General features: G+C 40.9%; 2 protein-coding genes across 7 annotated transcripts in view; one reads left to right on the forward strand and one right to left on the reverse strand.

The window, feature by feature from the left end:
• Positions 1 to 16,200, forward strand: part of FAM98B (family with sequence similarity 98 member B) — an 89,831-nt gene that overhangs the window by 68,282 nt on the left and 5,349 nt on the right. Inside the window, exons 10-11 of the mRNA XM_039534398.1 lie at positions 542 to 582; positions 12,865 to 12,897. Of these exons, the coding sequence (XP_039390332.1) occupies positions 542 to 582; positions 12,865 to 12,897 (74 nt within the window). The remainder of the gene's footprint in view (positions 1 to 541; positions 583 to 12,864; positions 12,898 to 16,200) is intronic.
• RASGRP1 (RAS guanyl releasing protein 1) overlaps positions 1 to 16,200 on the reverse strand; it is an 83,513-nt gene that overhangs the window by 34,196 nt on the left and 33,117 nt on the right. For 5 of the 6 annotated variants that reach the window (XR_005597533.1, XM_039534393.1, XM_039534392.1 and 2 more), the window contains 6 exons: positions 13,970 to 14,075; positions 10,800 to 10,862; positions 8,930 to 9,061; positions 6,714 to 6,867; positions 963 to 1,136; positions 160 to 276 (listed from right to left, as the gene is read on the reverse strand). Coding sequence is in view for 5 of the 6 variants with exons in the window: in XM_039534393.1 (XP_039390327.1) it covers positions 160 to 276; positions 963 to 1,136; positions 6,714 to 6,867; positions 8,930 to 9,061; positions 10,800 to 10,862; positions 13,970 to 14,075 (746 nt within the window). In the remaining variant the exon portion in view is untranslated. The remainder of the gene's footprint in view (positions 1 to 159; positions 277 to 962; positions 1,137 to 6,713; positions 6,868 to 8,929; positions 9,062 to 10,799; positions 10,863 to 13,969; positions 14,076 to 16,200) is intronic. The other variant, XM_039534396.1, reaches the window with a different exon arrangement.

Genomic DNA, 16,200 nt, shown 5'->3' on the forward strand with positions numbered 1-16,200 from the left:
CTCCCCGCACTTCCATCACCGCATATTTGGAATCTTTTAATCTGTAAATGTAATTGGGGGGGAAAAAAATAAAAATTGTTTGCCTGAAGGTTGTCCAATCTGTATTGCCTGATGGTAACTAAACTGTATGTTTATGATACCGAGTACAGTGATACTGACCTTGTTGACCTCATGAGGAACATACGAACTTGTTTCTTTGAGTCTGGAGATAGAGCTGTGACAGAGACCTCCTATCACTGCCATTAAAGTATTGAAATTCTGCAACTGGTGGAGCTTCTGTATTGACAAACAATATCAATTACTTAAGGTTTGAAGCTGTGAAATGTATCTCCCTCTATACATCCAAACTATGCTTTCCTTTTTAGCTGGGGCCTAGGTTCCGTTGGTTCTACAGAGTTCCTAACAATTTCCTGTCTAGCACATCATTCTTGGTTACCATTTTAAAACAATCTTACTCCACTTTTATACTCAAGCAATGTTCTCATTTGTTGGGGTGGTGTGAGAGCTCTTCCTTTATACAAAAAGCCTTTTTATTCTACAGGCAGAGCGCGTCTCCAAAGGACACCTCTCTTCAGTGCAAAGGTAAGATTTTAACAATATTCAATGCTCCTGTTCAGGAGAATCTGGAGCATGTTCTCTTTATCACAGTAATTCACTAGCAAATAGGGTCTCTAAATGGTGACACCTCTGGAAGGTTAAGGGAAAGTACTGAGTGGTTCGAAAGGAAGTCTAGCTGCTTTGAGCAAATGGGTCTACAATTTGGGTCTCAAGGGAGAGACCTACTGCAGTTGAAAATAAGGTGATACTCGATCATTTGGTATAAAAAGAGACCACTGCCAACTATCCCTCCCAGCTGATCCCACTGGAGAATAATTATTCCTCCTTCACCACTACCTGTAAAGGGCTGACAGTTTCAAAGAAAGGACATATGACAAACACAAAAAGGTCAAAGTGAAACTGACCTGTGCAACATGAATAAACTTGACGAACACTTCAGCCCGAAGCTGTGGTGTTGGCCTACTGAGTACCATTAGTTGTACCCATTGGGAGATACCATTACAAAGAGCAATGGATCTTTCCATTGTTGGATTCTCCTTTACGCAGCTGTTTACAATGTAATTCTGATAATCTGAGAACTAAAAAACAAAAACAAAATTAAATCGCATCCAGACTTTGTATATTCCATGAAGCCTGTGTGCAGATATATATCTTCTTGCTAAATAAAATACAGTGACATGTTATGTATTTTATATTTATCTATAGGGTGGAAACCATCCCCCATCCCTAAGCTCTGCTCAGTACAGGGAGGTAGAGGGGCTTCAGTCTGGCCGCCAGCTGACGCTCCCCAAATTACCTTATGCCACTGTCAGAGGTAGTAAAGCTCTGTCCCACCATGCTCCCATCCTGTTCCCCCAGCATGCAAGGGAAGATGAAAGGAGGACTGCTGGTGCAACAGGAAGCTATGCCTCTGACAACTTGACACCAGCTGAGATTTCCCTCACATACGGGGAATTCTCTACTGGCTACCTCTGGCCAAAATATGTTCACTTCACTTTGCCTGAGTAGCACAAAGTGGCTGTGATGAATGAAAGAATCCAGCCCATAATCTGTATATGACTGTTACATATTCATGAAATGGATTGGTGGTGGAACTCTCTCTCAGTGCTTCCAATGTTTCACCTTCCTCTGTTATGCTTGAAGGCATAGTGACAGGTATGTTGTTGTTTTTTTATTTAGAGCTGTTAGTAAGCAGGAAGCATCTTTTGAATTAGGATCTCTCAAAGGGAGGTTCTTGTGGGGTATGTAAGTGATCAGAATTTAGAATTCTAGTGTCCAGCAACTTCTGACTTCTACTGTTAGTGAAAACAAATTGAGTTTTCTTCTATGCATCCATTCCAAAGGAAATTGACTGACGTGAATTAACTAAATATTACAGATATCTTGTGGTCACTGCTCATGGTAACCATACAAAGATGCAGATGCCCTGTATGATGTAGAACTTTTAAATTTACATTAACCTGCAATATGTGGCTGGGCATCTTGCCAAGGCCACTCAGGTCTGAACCACGCACTCAAGCCAGTCTGAGGGAGGGAACAGGAGGTGTGTGAAAAGCATTCCCTGAGATCCACCAGTCTTAGTGGCAGACCAGCAAAGGGTGGGGAGAGATACAGGGCCTTCAATCCTGCATTCCCAACTGGGATGGTCTAGAAGACTCAATCTGGCTTTGAGTCTTCTGACACAGAAACTCCTAACCCTGGTTGGTAGGAAAGGCACATGTACTTGTCCCACCTTCAACAACTTCATGGATTCACTTAGTTCAGTGGTCCTTCAGAGAAGGTTAAATATAGAGGGAGGTTAATGGCTCAATCCAGCCCTTAGAGAAGTAGCTTAATTTTAGGGAAATTGGAGGGAAGATGTAACTTTCTTATCTCGAGGCACTGATTCTGATCTCACATATGCTAGCGTAAATATTCCAATGAAGGAATAATTCCAATGAAGTCAACATAATTTCAGAATCAGGCTTGTGACTTCTTATTTTGCCAGGCAGATTGCAACAATGTCTTATTTAATTTAACCACAATGATCCAAAGGGTACATCTACACTACCCACCAGATCAGCGGGTAGCAATCGATCCCCGAACGCACTCCCGTTGACTCCGGAACTCCACCAGGGTAAGAGGCGGAAGTGAAGTCGACGGGAGAGCCGCGCCGTGAGGCCGGGGGTAAGTCGAAATAAGATACGTCGACTTCAGCTACACTATCCCATAGCTGAAGTTGCGTATCTTACATTGACCACCCCAACCCAGTGTAGACCAGGCCTTTGTGTAAGGGAACACCTGCATTTGTTACAACAATCAAGAAAGAATGCTCATCTTTATCAAAGCACTTTGCTCATCAAGATCAAGGGAGATATCGGATTCCATGTATTGAACCAATGTCCAGCCTTTGAATTTCCTTAATACTTCAGGATCATTTATTATGCAAGTGTAGCAGGGTGGACCTCTGCTCCTGCCCTGAGGGGTTTAAAAAGTGGCCTGGCAGGGCTTGAGAGCGGTGGCTCTAAAAGCTGGGCTGATTGGGGAAGTGGCTGCAGCTGGGCCACACCCCAATCACGCCACAGCTGGCCCCTATAAAAGGCCAGGGAAGCCAGAGGCCCAGGCAGTCTCTCTTTGCCTTCAGAGAGAGAAGGGCCTGGCTGCAGGGAGCTTGAGACTGGATACCTGAGTGAAGCAGGGCTGGGGAAAGGCTGAGGAGCTGGGGCGCTCCAGCCTGGAAAGCCCCAGGCTGCGGCCTAGCAGAGGGCTAACAGGTACTGGGGGTTGCAGAGGCAGCCCAGGGGTAGGCCAAGGCAGCAGGTCCAAACCCTCCTTGCCAGTGATGAATAGGCTGATACTGCAGTCTGCCCCAGAGTGTGGGGCTAGACAATGACTGGCAGTAGCCATATACTGAGGCAAGGTAGGGATAGAGGGTGGGGGTTCCCTGAGAAGGGGAAGCTCTGAGAGAAAAGGGGTTATTGCCAGGGGGCAGCACCCCCATGTAAAAGGGCACCGGGTCCAGGGAGGGACACGGGGGCCTGAAGACAGGCGAATCACCAGCCTGCAGAGGGCGCTCCAGCGCTGGACAGAGCTAATTCCTGGAGTCACCAGCAGGAGGCGCCGCAGGGGTGAGTGCGGCCCGTTTACAAAAGTATTTGATTCAGCCTGGAACAATCCAAACTGTGGAAAAAAATTAGGCTCAAATCCACAGCCCATGCACCAATTCTGACTTATTAAATTTGATCTTTATACCAAGTGGAACATTAATTCCTCTAGTAAGCCTATAAAAACAGAAACTGGAAGAGATGGATCTGTAATAAAAAGTAATAAATTGTCAGCTCATAAGGCTGCTGTATGTTCCCTACAGCTTCTTTCTTGTCTTTATCTTTCTTTTGTTTTTTTTTTTTTACTAATACGAGCTATCAACGGTTCAAAATCCATGTAAAAAAGCAGAGATGACAGCCAACAACCTTGCTTTGTTCCCCTTGCTAAATTAAAAATGGAAGAAATATTAACGGTAATAAGCAGAGTTGTCTGTGAGATTACAGACTGTTCACATCCATTGTTTGAATTTTGGACCAAAGCCAGATTTGGAAATAACATGGAACCCAAGCAGCCACTCTACAGAGCTGGATAATTTTTCAGTATTTAACTATATAATTATTGTCTTTGTATTGGTTTCAGTACAATAATTAATAAGTTTGATTAGATTATGTTGGTTACCAGAAGTTTTCCCTTCTGGAAAATGCCAGAAGGCTTCCCTATAATGTTGGGCACATTTTTATATAACGTATTAGACAAGCTTTCAGAAGAATGTTGGTGTCTGAATTTATTATCAAGGTTATTTAACAAGGTTGGAATGGAAAGTAATTTTGCACAGAGCAAATAAACATTAATTTCATTCAGAATAAACATACCTTTTCATCTCCGACTTGTATTTTTACTAAGAACAAACACAGTTCGTCTGCTCCAAACGGAACAAGATAAAGGCTGAATGAAACAACTGAAAACAGCATAGACTCATAGATGGCCATGAGAGGTCTGAATTCAAAGATCATTTTGTTCTTGCTCTAGCTTGCAGCATTGGAGCAATGATGTTTTCAGCTTAGAGCATTTGAATATCAGTCATTTATCAGCCCACCTTAGTATCTTTTTTAGATAATTATGGAGGGGGATCTATTAACCATCCTGTTATAAGGTTGCATCCTACAACTAGATAGGAAAAGAAGTGGAATTAAAATGGCAAAATTGTGGCCCAGAATCTCATAGACCTGATTTCTGAGTACTTGGGTATTTTTTGTAAAATGGAAACCACCACAAGTCTTGTAATACCATTAAACTGAGTTTACCAGTACACTGTCCTAAAAAAAGTCCCATTCTATGTAAGCATCTCCTGAAGTTCAAGTGGCTTAGCTATTTCGAGATTTAGGACCTACATAGGTTATAAGACCCTACGAACACACATGTTATCCCACCATTGTCATAATTCCATCAAACTCAAAAGCTCAGCTCTTAAAACCAGTGCTTTTTTTCAATAGTAACATCTTGTTCACTCTGGACATGCTCAGAGAATTAAACACAGTCATTAAGACATTTAGATGGAATGACTAGAAATTAAAGCTAGACAAATTCAAATGAGAAATACAGTTGTTGGGGGGGGGGGAGAGAGAGAGAGAAAAATACACACACCCAACAACTGTGTGTCTTTTTTTCAAAAAAAAAAACAGAGAGGGACATTAACCTTTGGAACAAACTGCCAAGAGGAGTGGTGGGCTCTCTCTCTCAATACCAAGACTGAATGTCTTTTTGAAAGATACGCTGTAGTCAGACACAAGCCTCTAGACCCAATATGGGAAATACTGGAGGAACATTAATGATTTGATGGTAACTGCTAGCCTTAGAATGAATGAATGTATGAATAGTTACTCTCATGTTAGAATTACATCATCTAATTTGCAAAGTCTCTCCCATAGCAGGGACAAGTATTAGGCTACTATAGTAGGGAGGCATTCTGCGAGGAGTTAAATAATCACATTGTTTAATGGATAAAGCACTTTCTTTTCCTAACCAAGGTCCAGGTGAACTAATTTTTTATCTCAGATTATCACTAGTAAAGTATGGAGGAACCTATGTTACACAGCTAAATAACTGGCTGAGAACTGTGAGGGAACCAAGACTCTGACTGTGCATCATACTTGTTATTCCCATTAATCATTAATTAATTAGCGTCTGCACAGAGCTTTGAAAATGGTAAGCATTATATAAGCGTTAAGTATTATTACTGCCTACAGGTAGGACCCTATGCATAAATGCGTGACTTCAGTCCCAAGGCTGTTAGATTTTAACATAACATATGAGGAGTCACGTACCTGGAGCTTAAAATAAAGTGCACTGATGCATGACTAGGAGAGATTTTTTGGCAATCTGTTCAACATCCCTCTAACTGCAAAACTTACACTTCAGATTCTAGTGCTACCATCCAAAAGATGAGTCTCTTTGTTCTTTTAGCTATGCATCTTATCTCAGCAGCTTTCAAATCAGTATTGTACACATTTCCGGGGTGGGGAAAGGATCAACTATACCCACAAACACATTGCCCCTCCTTGCTGCTTTGAATTTGCTTTATGTGTCACTTTTGTTTGACACAAAGAATATCAAACCATACTGGCCTTTTCTTTAGTGTGACAAACTTAAAAAAAAGACAGCCAGGTACAGCCCCAATTGGCCTGTTTAAAACAAAGTGTTACTTCAATATTTAAGGGGTTTCAGGGCTCTCCAGGAGCCCTTGTAAAGGAGTGCTGCAGCGCCCCTCTGCTGTCATAGTGGGGTGAGTAGCCCAGGGAGACAGAATCAGACAGCCTAGCTCCTGCAGTGCTTTGCTCTCCCCATTCTCCAGTCCCCTCACCACCACCCTGCCCCCCATGCCACTTGCATCAGCTTAAACACTGTTTTGAGTGAAAGGAGATAGCTTGTTCCTCAGCCTCTCCTTCCTGACCCAACCTACTGTCTGAACATAAGGGGGTCAAAACTGTTTGCCCTCTCCACTGCTAGCTCCCCCAACCCAATAAAAACGCTTTTTGAAAAAACAAAGTAAGGATCAGGATGAAAGTGAGTCCAACCGCATGTACACAAGGTTAGTCGTTTTGTTTTTTCCTAGCCAAAAGCTGATCACTTACTGATATTCTTCGGAAGGACTTAAATTCAAGGTAGGTGAGGTGGTCTGATAGCTCTTCCGGCTCTAGATGATCAAAGAGAAGTGAGACTTTCCTTTTCTTACTGGTGTTGGGCTTTATCCGCTGTGTAAGCTTTCGGGACCAATCCCGGGAATTTCTTTTATTAAAAAATAGGAAAAAGTTTACACTAAAATTGAGGTTGATTTTTGCAGGAAAACTAATTTACATTTCCCCCAAAACATGGTTGCATCAGTTGCATGATTTATTGCAGTTGAAAACCAATGAATGATTTGAATTTCAAAAGAACAATTTCTTTATATTCATTATGAATGATGGATATTATGACATATGCAGTGTAGTTGTAGCCATGTTGTCCCAGGATATTAGAGAGACATGATGGGTGAGGTAATATCTTTTACTGGAAGTTGGTCCAATAAAAGATATTATGACAACAGTCCCGTTGAATGCTTTTAGCATGCATTTTTAAAGTACCCTTTAAAGATAGTAAAATTACATTATGAAACAGAATACAGCCATAGTGACATCTCCTCAGCATTGTTGTGCTTAACTCTCTCCAGTTTGCTGTGTCCATTGGATCAAATCCCAGTCCCATTAAAGTCAATGGGATTCAGTGGCAACAGGATCTGGTCAGTCCATTATGCCTTGTTATTGCCCCTGATTGTCTTCATGGGCAGCTCAACTGAATCTCATAAGGAAGCTTATACTCTATGGACAGCTATAAATGGTGGGTCAAATTCTGCTGCCTGTTTCTCTTAGGCCATGGCTACACTTGCAGATGTGCAGCGCTGGGAGTTACAGCTGTGTTCGTACAGGTGTGTAGGGAAAGCGCTGGTGTGTGGCCACACTGACAGCTACCAGCGCTGCAGTGTGGCCATATTTGCAGCATGTGCAGCGCTGTTGGTGCATTATGGGCAGCTATCCCAGCGTTCAAGCGGCTGCAACGTGCTTTTCAAAAGGGGGGTGGGGTGGAGTGTGACAGGGAGCGGGGGAGAGAGAGAGAGTGGATTTTTGGAGCTGACACTGTGTGTCAGCTCCCTGCCTTGCAAAGCCTGCCTTGCAAATTCTGTGTCAGCTCCCTGCCTTGCAAAATCTGACCATTTCCTTGACCCCTCATTCACTCTTAAATGCAAATAGCCTGCAGACCAGATAAGCAGCTGCTCCCACGGACTCCCTTTCTCCCCCTTCCTCTCCCCCACCATGCTGTTTCTCTCCTCAAGCAAACACTAGCTGTAGACATTCATCCCCCTGCCTGCCTCATTCACAGCAAACAGGAACTGTGTTTGTTTTTTAGATAAGCAGCTCCCGGAGCCCCAAGTTCACAACAAAACAAAGAGAGGCATCATAACAAAACAAAGAGAGTAATTTAGTTAAAAGCATTATGGGAAAATTCTGGAGGTCAGTTACAGTGTAGTAAGATTAATCACTGTTTACACTTGCACTCCAGCGCTGCATCACCAGCACTGTAATAGTTATACCCGAGGCAGAGCAGGAGTACAGCCAGCGCTGCAGCCAGGGAGATGCAGCACTGTATGTGCCTTGCAAGTGTGGACGGTGACTAAGTTGCAGCGCTGTAAAGCCTCCACCAGCGCTGCAACTCTCCAGTGTAGCCAAGCCCTTATTTAAAAATGGGAAGAGTCTCTTCTCAGGAGAGAGCCACGTGAGATACAGCCCCTGTGCCCTTTATTTTTCTAGGTGCTCTGGGATCTGTTCTTGACCAGATAAGACCAGCAACAACACATAAAATAACATTAGGAATTAGATAGAATGAAATGAACCCTCTATTGTCTCCCTAGTAACCTGAATTTTGGCTTTTAAAAAGTCCACTGTTTTACCTCATGTACATGCTGAGTAAAATGTGTTCTCCTTTCTCACTGCCCTTTCAAAGAATTAAGTCTTTCAAAATCTTTCTTCACTTAAAGTCTTCTGTGTTCCTTACAGTGAAGTTTACCCTGTGCAGAGGGTCAGCACAATTAAGTTAAATTGAAGCCATATTTTTAGAGCTTTAATGGGACTTAAATTGTCACACGGCACAGGGGTAAATTTTACCCTCAGTAAACTGAAATCTTTTGCACATTGCTAATATAGGACACTTGGAAATATTCCTAATCTAGCTATTGGAGATTGGTTACTATTATTTTAGGCAAGTGAGATGGCAATATTGTTTTGTTTCCCAAACATATTAAAACCTTGACACTCACATTTGAGTTGTGTCAATTAGGCGACAGTGTAACTCCTCACCATTAGCTCTCACCAATTTCTGAAATTCCTCCATGGTGTTAATTAGACTAGAATCCATTTTGAACATGATCCAGAACTCTGTTATCCAATACCTATTGTGAATGGAAAATAGAATAATAAAATAAAGAATTTTGCTGGTTATTTGTGTAACTGAAGCACCAGTAATGCTGCAAGGCAAACACCCAGTCTGGTTTATAACTTCTATGCTCTTTTGGTTACTCAGATTTTAAATTTTGCTTCAAAGCACCTTCTCCAAAGTACACTGTTCTATCCAAATAGAGAGTTTATAATGCAAGAATCAAACACTTGTACTGACACTACCAACTCTGTCTTATTGCTTTGTAATGACTGTGTATGTGACAAACATCAACCTTTCTGATCATCTCACCATAGTATGTACACATACATAAATATTAAATAACACAGTGAGTTGGCTCAGTGTTCAGACCTTTAAATATATTGGGCAGATCCTCAGCTTGTATAAATCAGCATAGGTTCACTGACTTCAATGAAGCTACACAGATTTATACAAACCAAGGATCTGGTCTATTACTTTTTCTTTAGATGGTGCTTATCTGTACCACCAAATTCTACAACAAACTCATAGTTTTTTTAAATCAGTTAGTTTGACAGTGAAGGCAATGCCTGGTTCCAGGATTATTTTTCTTTATTATATATTGGGTGAGGGAGTGGAAACCTGCCACCCACAAATAAATAGAAATTGTTATGGGTGATACAGTTATGTTAAGTTATGTTACCTGTCTGTGTGTTCCATTCTATGCATCCGAAGAAGTGAGCTGTAGCTCACGAAAGCTCATGCTTAAATAAATTTGTTAGTCTTTAAGGTGCCACAAGTACTCCTGTTTTTTTTACAGTTTTAACTTGATATGTACAAGATATTTCCTGAGAAATAGTGCCTTGTACATGAGGTGGCCAGATTGCATGTATTATGTCTCATCTTTCCATTCAGCTTATTTGGCTTGTAAGCCATGCACACACAAAACCTGGGTTTGCTCTAATAAATGGACATATGTACTCTCCTGTAGGTGTGTGCATTTGTGAATTTTACACATGCACAATTTGAAAATGTATTCCATAGTGTCCTGTAAAATACTGAACCATTCGGCACTAATGAAGTACCCCTTTCTGAGGTAGAAAAATGGTCACTATTGAAAAGCCAACATTTGCCAGCATCTACCATTTATTTCCTGGTCTAAGTACTGATGAAAATATTAGTGCTATGCAAAAACTGTTGGCAAATGCTGACTCTTTAATAAATACATTCTTTAAACTAAAATATCAACCATTAAATTAAATGTAATAGAAGGAAAAAGGAAATAATTTCCTAGGGTAACACTGCAATTGATTAAGTGCAACTCCGTACTGAATGCAGTCAGGAGTTGTGCTTCATATTGATATAGCCCAAGTATTCAACATTGCTTTATTTGAAAGAGAAAACTGTATGGTAACCTAGGGCCCAATTCAACCAGTTGCTGATCACTCTCAACTTTCAGTGATATCAATACAAGTTGGGGGTGCTCAGGCTTTTGGAGGCTCAGGGTCATAATTATGCACCCATAACATGGAGCTGAATTCATCCATTGATTTTAATGGATTTGCACCAGGACATTTGGGACATTGTGCATAGATCTGTGCAAGTAAAACTTTAAGGAAGTCTATGGAATATCATTCCTCTTTTGAATGCTAACTTACGAAATGCAAAGTCACTCTTATTTGTGGCACCACATGACCAACTTGAACAGTAACTGCTAGCATGTCATTGTATCACTTATTTTATTTCACAGGTACATTTATGCAAAAAATTCTTACCTTACAAAATAGCATATCTTTACACAAAGCCCAGAAGACTTATTTTCTAAAGCATCCAGATATGTAGAGAACTGTTAAGGAAAACATGGCAGTTCATCCACGCAGGGCTGGCTCTAGCTTTTTTGCCGCCCCAAGCGGCAAAGAAAAAAAAAAAAAAAGATAAAGCCGCGATCAGTGGCACTTCGGAGGCAGCTCTACTGCGCCGCTTCATTCTTCGGCAGCCGGTCCTTCACTGTGAGAGGGACTGAGGGACCCGCCGCCGAATTGCTGCCAAAGACCCGGACGTGCCACCCCTTTCCATGAGCCGCCCCAAGCACCTGCTTCCTGCGCTGGTGCCTGGAGCTGGCTCTGCATTCACAATCTGAAACTTGATATGTTCAGTATTTCCTGGGGCCTAATCCAATGCTCACTGATTGAAGCCAGTGGGAACTTTTCCATTGCCTTCCGTGGACATTGGATCAGGGCTTTGATGCATATTATTCTTCTGAAATCATTAGTGAAGGACAGATATAAATAGGACAGTTATAAATAACACTGACGTATTTGATCAAGTGCTGAGAGGTGTTAAGTACTTAAATGAACATTTGCTTTTTAGTTTGCTTCTTGGTAATTTGCTTCCCAATTTTCATTAGGACTTGTCCATTCATACAGCTTGTTAACATATGAAACAAAAGGTTATAAAATAGTACTAAATTCATCAAGGATCATATTTATGGAGAACTGCCTGTTAACTGTTGTGATTTACCAGAGATAATGCTGGAGAGAAATATTTTTGAAGTGTGAAATATATATTAACTGCAAAGAGAACATTTATTTTTATTCTATAAATGATAATTTACATATATGGAAGATCAGTTCAGGAAAAATATATTATGGGCATTATGGATATTTTTCTCCTGCAGAGAGAGAGAATGCATCTCTTTATGAAGTATTGTGCACCTATAAAGAAGAACAGGAGTACTTGTGGCACCTTAGAGACTAACAAATTTATCTGAGCATAAGCTTTCGTGGGCTACAGCCCACTTCTTCGGATGCATAGAATGGAACATATATTGAGGAGATATATATACACATACAGAGAGCAAGAAAAGGTGGGAGTTGTCTTACCAACTCTGAGAGGCCAATTAAGTAAGAAAAAAAACTTTTGAAGTGATAATCAAGATAGCCCAGTACAGACAGTTTGATAAGAAGTGTGAGAATACTTACAAGGGGAGATAGATTCAATGTTTGTAATGGCTCAGCCATTTACCCCTTGTAAGTATTCTCACACTTCTTATCAAACTGTCTGTACTGGGCTATCCTGATTATCACTTCAAAAGTTTTTTTTCTTACTTAATTGGCCTCTCAGAGTTGGTAAGACAACTCCCACCTTTTCTTGCTCTCTGTATGTGTATATATAGCTCCTCAATATATGTTCCATTCTATGCATCCGATGAAGTGGGCTGTAGCCCACGAAAGCTTATGCTCAAATAAATTTGTTAGTCTCTAAGGTGCCACAAGTACTCCTGTTCTTTTTGCGGATACAGACTAACGCGGCTGCGACTCTGAAACCTATTTAAAGAAGATAATTTACAGACTGTCAGAGGGTCAGATTAATCTAAATGTGACCCAAATCTACTGCAAATTGACCAGAGCTGGTCATGTAATTTTGAGGGATGAAGAGTGGTGGAGATGGAAATTTGAAGGCAACTTCAAAAAACTCAAAGCCCAGATTAGCTGATCCATTCAAATCTGCTTTAGTCCACCACTGGCTTTGCAAATACTTATATCTGGCTGGAAATTGACAAATGAATTACTTCCCTGACTGCAGAAAACCCAAGTTCCATAGGGAAGATGTAAACACTTATTTTGTTCCATTGTAAAAAAAATGATCAGAAAGGAGTGGGGGCTGTCAGTGACAGCTTGAAGCAAATTTGAACCCAACTCCTATTTATTGAGGATTGAGGCCTCTAGAATTGATCACATGGTATATTTGGGTTGGTGTGGAATCAAGTCCTCTTTGTTTCTACTATTGTAGAGCAAAATCCCCGCACTTTAATATATAATCTATCTATATTCTTTACAGGTGACGGACCTAATTTTGCCTTCACTTACAAAGGTACTACTCCAGTTGTAGTTATTATTGATTGAAAACAAGATTGTTTTCTTGACCCTGGGAAGCAAGTTGTCTCTGTAAGTCAGCTATTTGTTTGGTTTACACTGTAAATGGGAGTGTCTCAATGTAAGTGAGAACTGAGCCCCATATCTTGTTATTTCTGAGGAAATGCAGGACCCTAAATTAAATGCCACTTATTCTACACTCCAAAAAGTAACTGCTTGATATCTTGGAGTCTGCATAGTGTGGGTATCTAGGGAAGTCTGACTACTAATGTCATGGGAAGTCTGTTTTGTACAGCTATACTAATTGGAAACCAATAAAAATTAGAGTTGTGGGGGGAAGTACTAACTAAAACAAGTTGTACCAAGTAAATGCCTGACTCAGAGGTGCTTGGTGTCTCTCAGGATTCGTCCCTAATTATGTTATGATCCATTAATTATGAACAAACATTCAGTAAAGCTAATAGAGTTAGGCAGTATCTTCCACAGCTAAGAATCCTCTAGATATGAGAGAGCAGTTATGCCTGTATTCATGCTGTTAGCATCTTCTTTATGAGAGTCTGATGGGCCACAAACTCATTTTGTGAAAATATATTTTCACAAAACATTGAGGCCCCAAAATACGATAATTAGACTGGAGATTGTTTTAAAATTTACCCACTTCATTTTTGGAACATTTTAACTTTTATTTGCATGGAGACGGTAATCCAAGACTTAGTGCATATCTTTCAATGATTATCTGACATAGACTAGGTTAGCATAATATGAAGATCTTTCTATACATAAATAATTATCAATACTGGATCTGAGATTGCAATTGCCATGTAATTTTCTGGAAAGCCTTCTCCATATACCTTCTACCCTAGATCATTGATAACATCTTCCCAGGTTTGTTTTAAAATATGAAGACTTTTCTTAAGCACTAAATTTAACCTTTCAGTCATCATGAGATGCAGAGGTGAATGCATCAATTTATTAATATTGACCTGTAGGTTGTATACACTTACCATTTTGTCAATGTATTTCTGTATTACCTTACCTTAATAACTACAGGTAAGCATTATAAAGGATATAGATCAATTAGTTTTCGGAGCACATCCTCAGAGGGGATGATAACTCTGTGCATGGTCAGTGTTATCTGTAGCAGCTGGTTGTTTTGACATAGGTTTCCCTCTGAATCTGAAAAGTGAGGTGAAGCATTCTTATCAGGAACATAATAAGACTTGTCATACAAGAGAATAGGGTTTTTTTCAGCTTTCCTGTTCTGATCAGGCCTGTTCACCTAAGCAATATCAGAGACAGTAGCTACTCTGTTGCATTAAGGAGATGAGATTATTTTGCAAGCAGAGATGCATAGAAACAATTTGTACTTGCATAGAATATTTCATCCAAGGATTTGGAAACCATTTACAAAGATTAGTTCAACCTCAAAACATCCTGCAAAGATACACAAGCATAATGGCCCCAATTCAGCAAAGCACTTAAGCATATGTTTAATTTTAAGCAAGTGAGTATAACCATTGAAACAAATTGATAAACTGAGGTGGAGAAGTTAGGTGAGGTGACTTATCCAAATCAAACAGTGAATCAGTAGCAGAACTGGATGTAGGTCCCAACAGGCAGATTTTTAAAAGGGCACATGCAGTTTTTTGCACCCCTAACTTGCATGCCCAAGACTCTAGGGTACACAGAGGTCAGGATTTACACTTGCACACAACTATGCATGCACAATCCTAATAAGAGTCTGTATATCAGGAGATTTTGCATGTCCAGAAGTCCAGCTATGTGCCCACTTAAGAAAAAAAAAAGAAAAAAAAATCTAGCCCCAAAAGTCTTAACACAAGTTCTCTTCCTTTATCCGTTACATTCACGGTACTAGTATTAGTTTTTACATACAAATTTGTGTTTCTCATATCTATACTTGGGAAGAATCCAGGATATCAAGTATTTCAGACACGTTTAAATTAACATTACTGTAAATTTGTTACATAAATGCAAATATAATTACACAGTATTTTATAAATATTCAAAGAAGGTATTTTATACCAACTCTGGAGAGAGAGGCTTCTCCTCCTCTTCTTCAACGCTTAGCCAGACAGCCAGCCATAGCGATCATTCGCCATTTGGTCTGTTCCTGCGCAACCACAAAGGCTTGACAACCTGAGAGTACAACATCGGAACAGACTTGGTGAACCCATGTAATAGGGGGTTTGCATCTGGGCCACCTCCACCCCTCGGTTGGTGGAATTTTATCCCAAATGTTACAAACCACCTAGAGAACGATGTTTGCTGGAACGTCTTGTGGCATCCTTGCGACATGTCCAAAAAGCATAAAGGCGCCACCTGTGGACAATGGCCCCAGTAGTCTGTAGACCCAAATGACCATAACATCTGCATTACAGATGAAGTCACTTCACTTTATGCCCAATATACTACACTGACATTTTGTGTGGAAAGCCTCCAGCTTTGTCCAATCTGTGTGGCATAAGTGTCCATGTTTTGCAGCCGTACAACAGTAGGGGAAGGATTCAGCTCGAACAAATCCTGAACTTCGTTGTCATACTAAGATGTTGATTCCATATCCGTTGTAAACAGCCCATGGCAGATGCTGTGATGCCAATCTGATAACGACCCTCCGTGTGAGAATTGGAGGAGCTGGTAAGTATAGAACCCAGATAGCAAAAGCTGGAAACTGATCTGATGGCTTCGTTGTTCAAGGAGATTGGAGTCATGGGTGGACCAGGTTCTAGATTTTGCAGTTTTGTCTTTGACCATGAAACATTGAGGCCAATCTTAGCTGACTCCTCCTCCATATGCTGGAGTGCCTCACAAAACCTGTTGGGACTCTGTATTAAAAGAACAACGTCATCAGTGTAGTCAAGATCTGTGAGTGAGAGATCACCGATCTCAATGCCTGTGGACTTGATGGAATGCTGCATTACGAAATCCATTGCCTGACAAAAAGAGTGCAGGGGCCAGAACGCAGCCCTGCCTAACACCAGATACTGATTTAAAAGGCACTGACACCCGGTTCCCCAGACAAACACGGGCAGTGGTTCCATTATGCAACTCTCTAATCAAGTCCAGCAGAGTGGTAGGGACACCTATGCCCTTCAAGGCCTTTCATAATGTGACACAGCCTACGGAATCAAAATGCAGCCTTAAGATCAACATACGCTCCATGCAGGGGCTTTCTGAACTCACAGTGTATCTCCGACAACAAGCCAAGGGCCAAAATGGCCATTTTGTAAAGCCTGACTGTTGGGGATGATGCTTCCGGTGTGGCAAAGTCTCCAGGCGTGCC

The sequence above is a fragment of the Mauremys reevesii genome, linkage group 4 (assembly GCF_016161935.1).
Source record: "Mauremys reevesii isolate NIE-2019 linkage group 4, ASM1616193v1, whole genome shotgun sequence".
NCBI classification, from domain to species: Eukaryota; Metazoa; Chordata; order Testudines; family Geoemydidae; genus Mauremys; species Mauremys reevesii.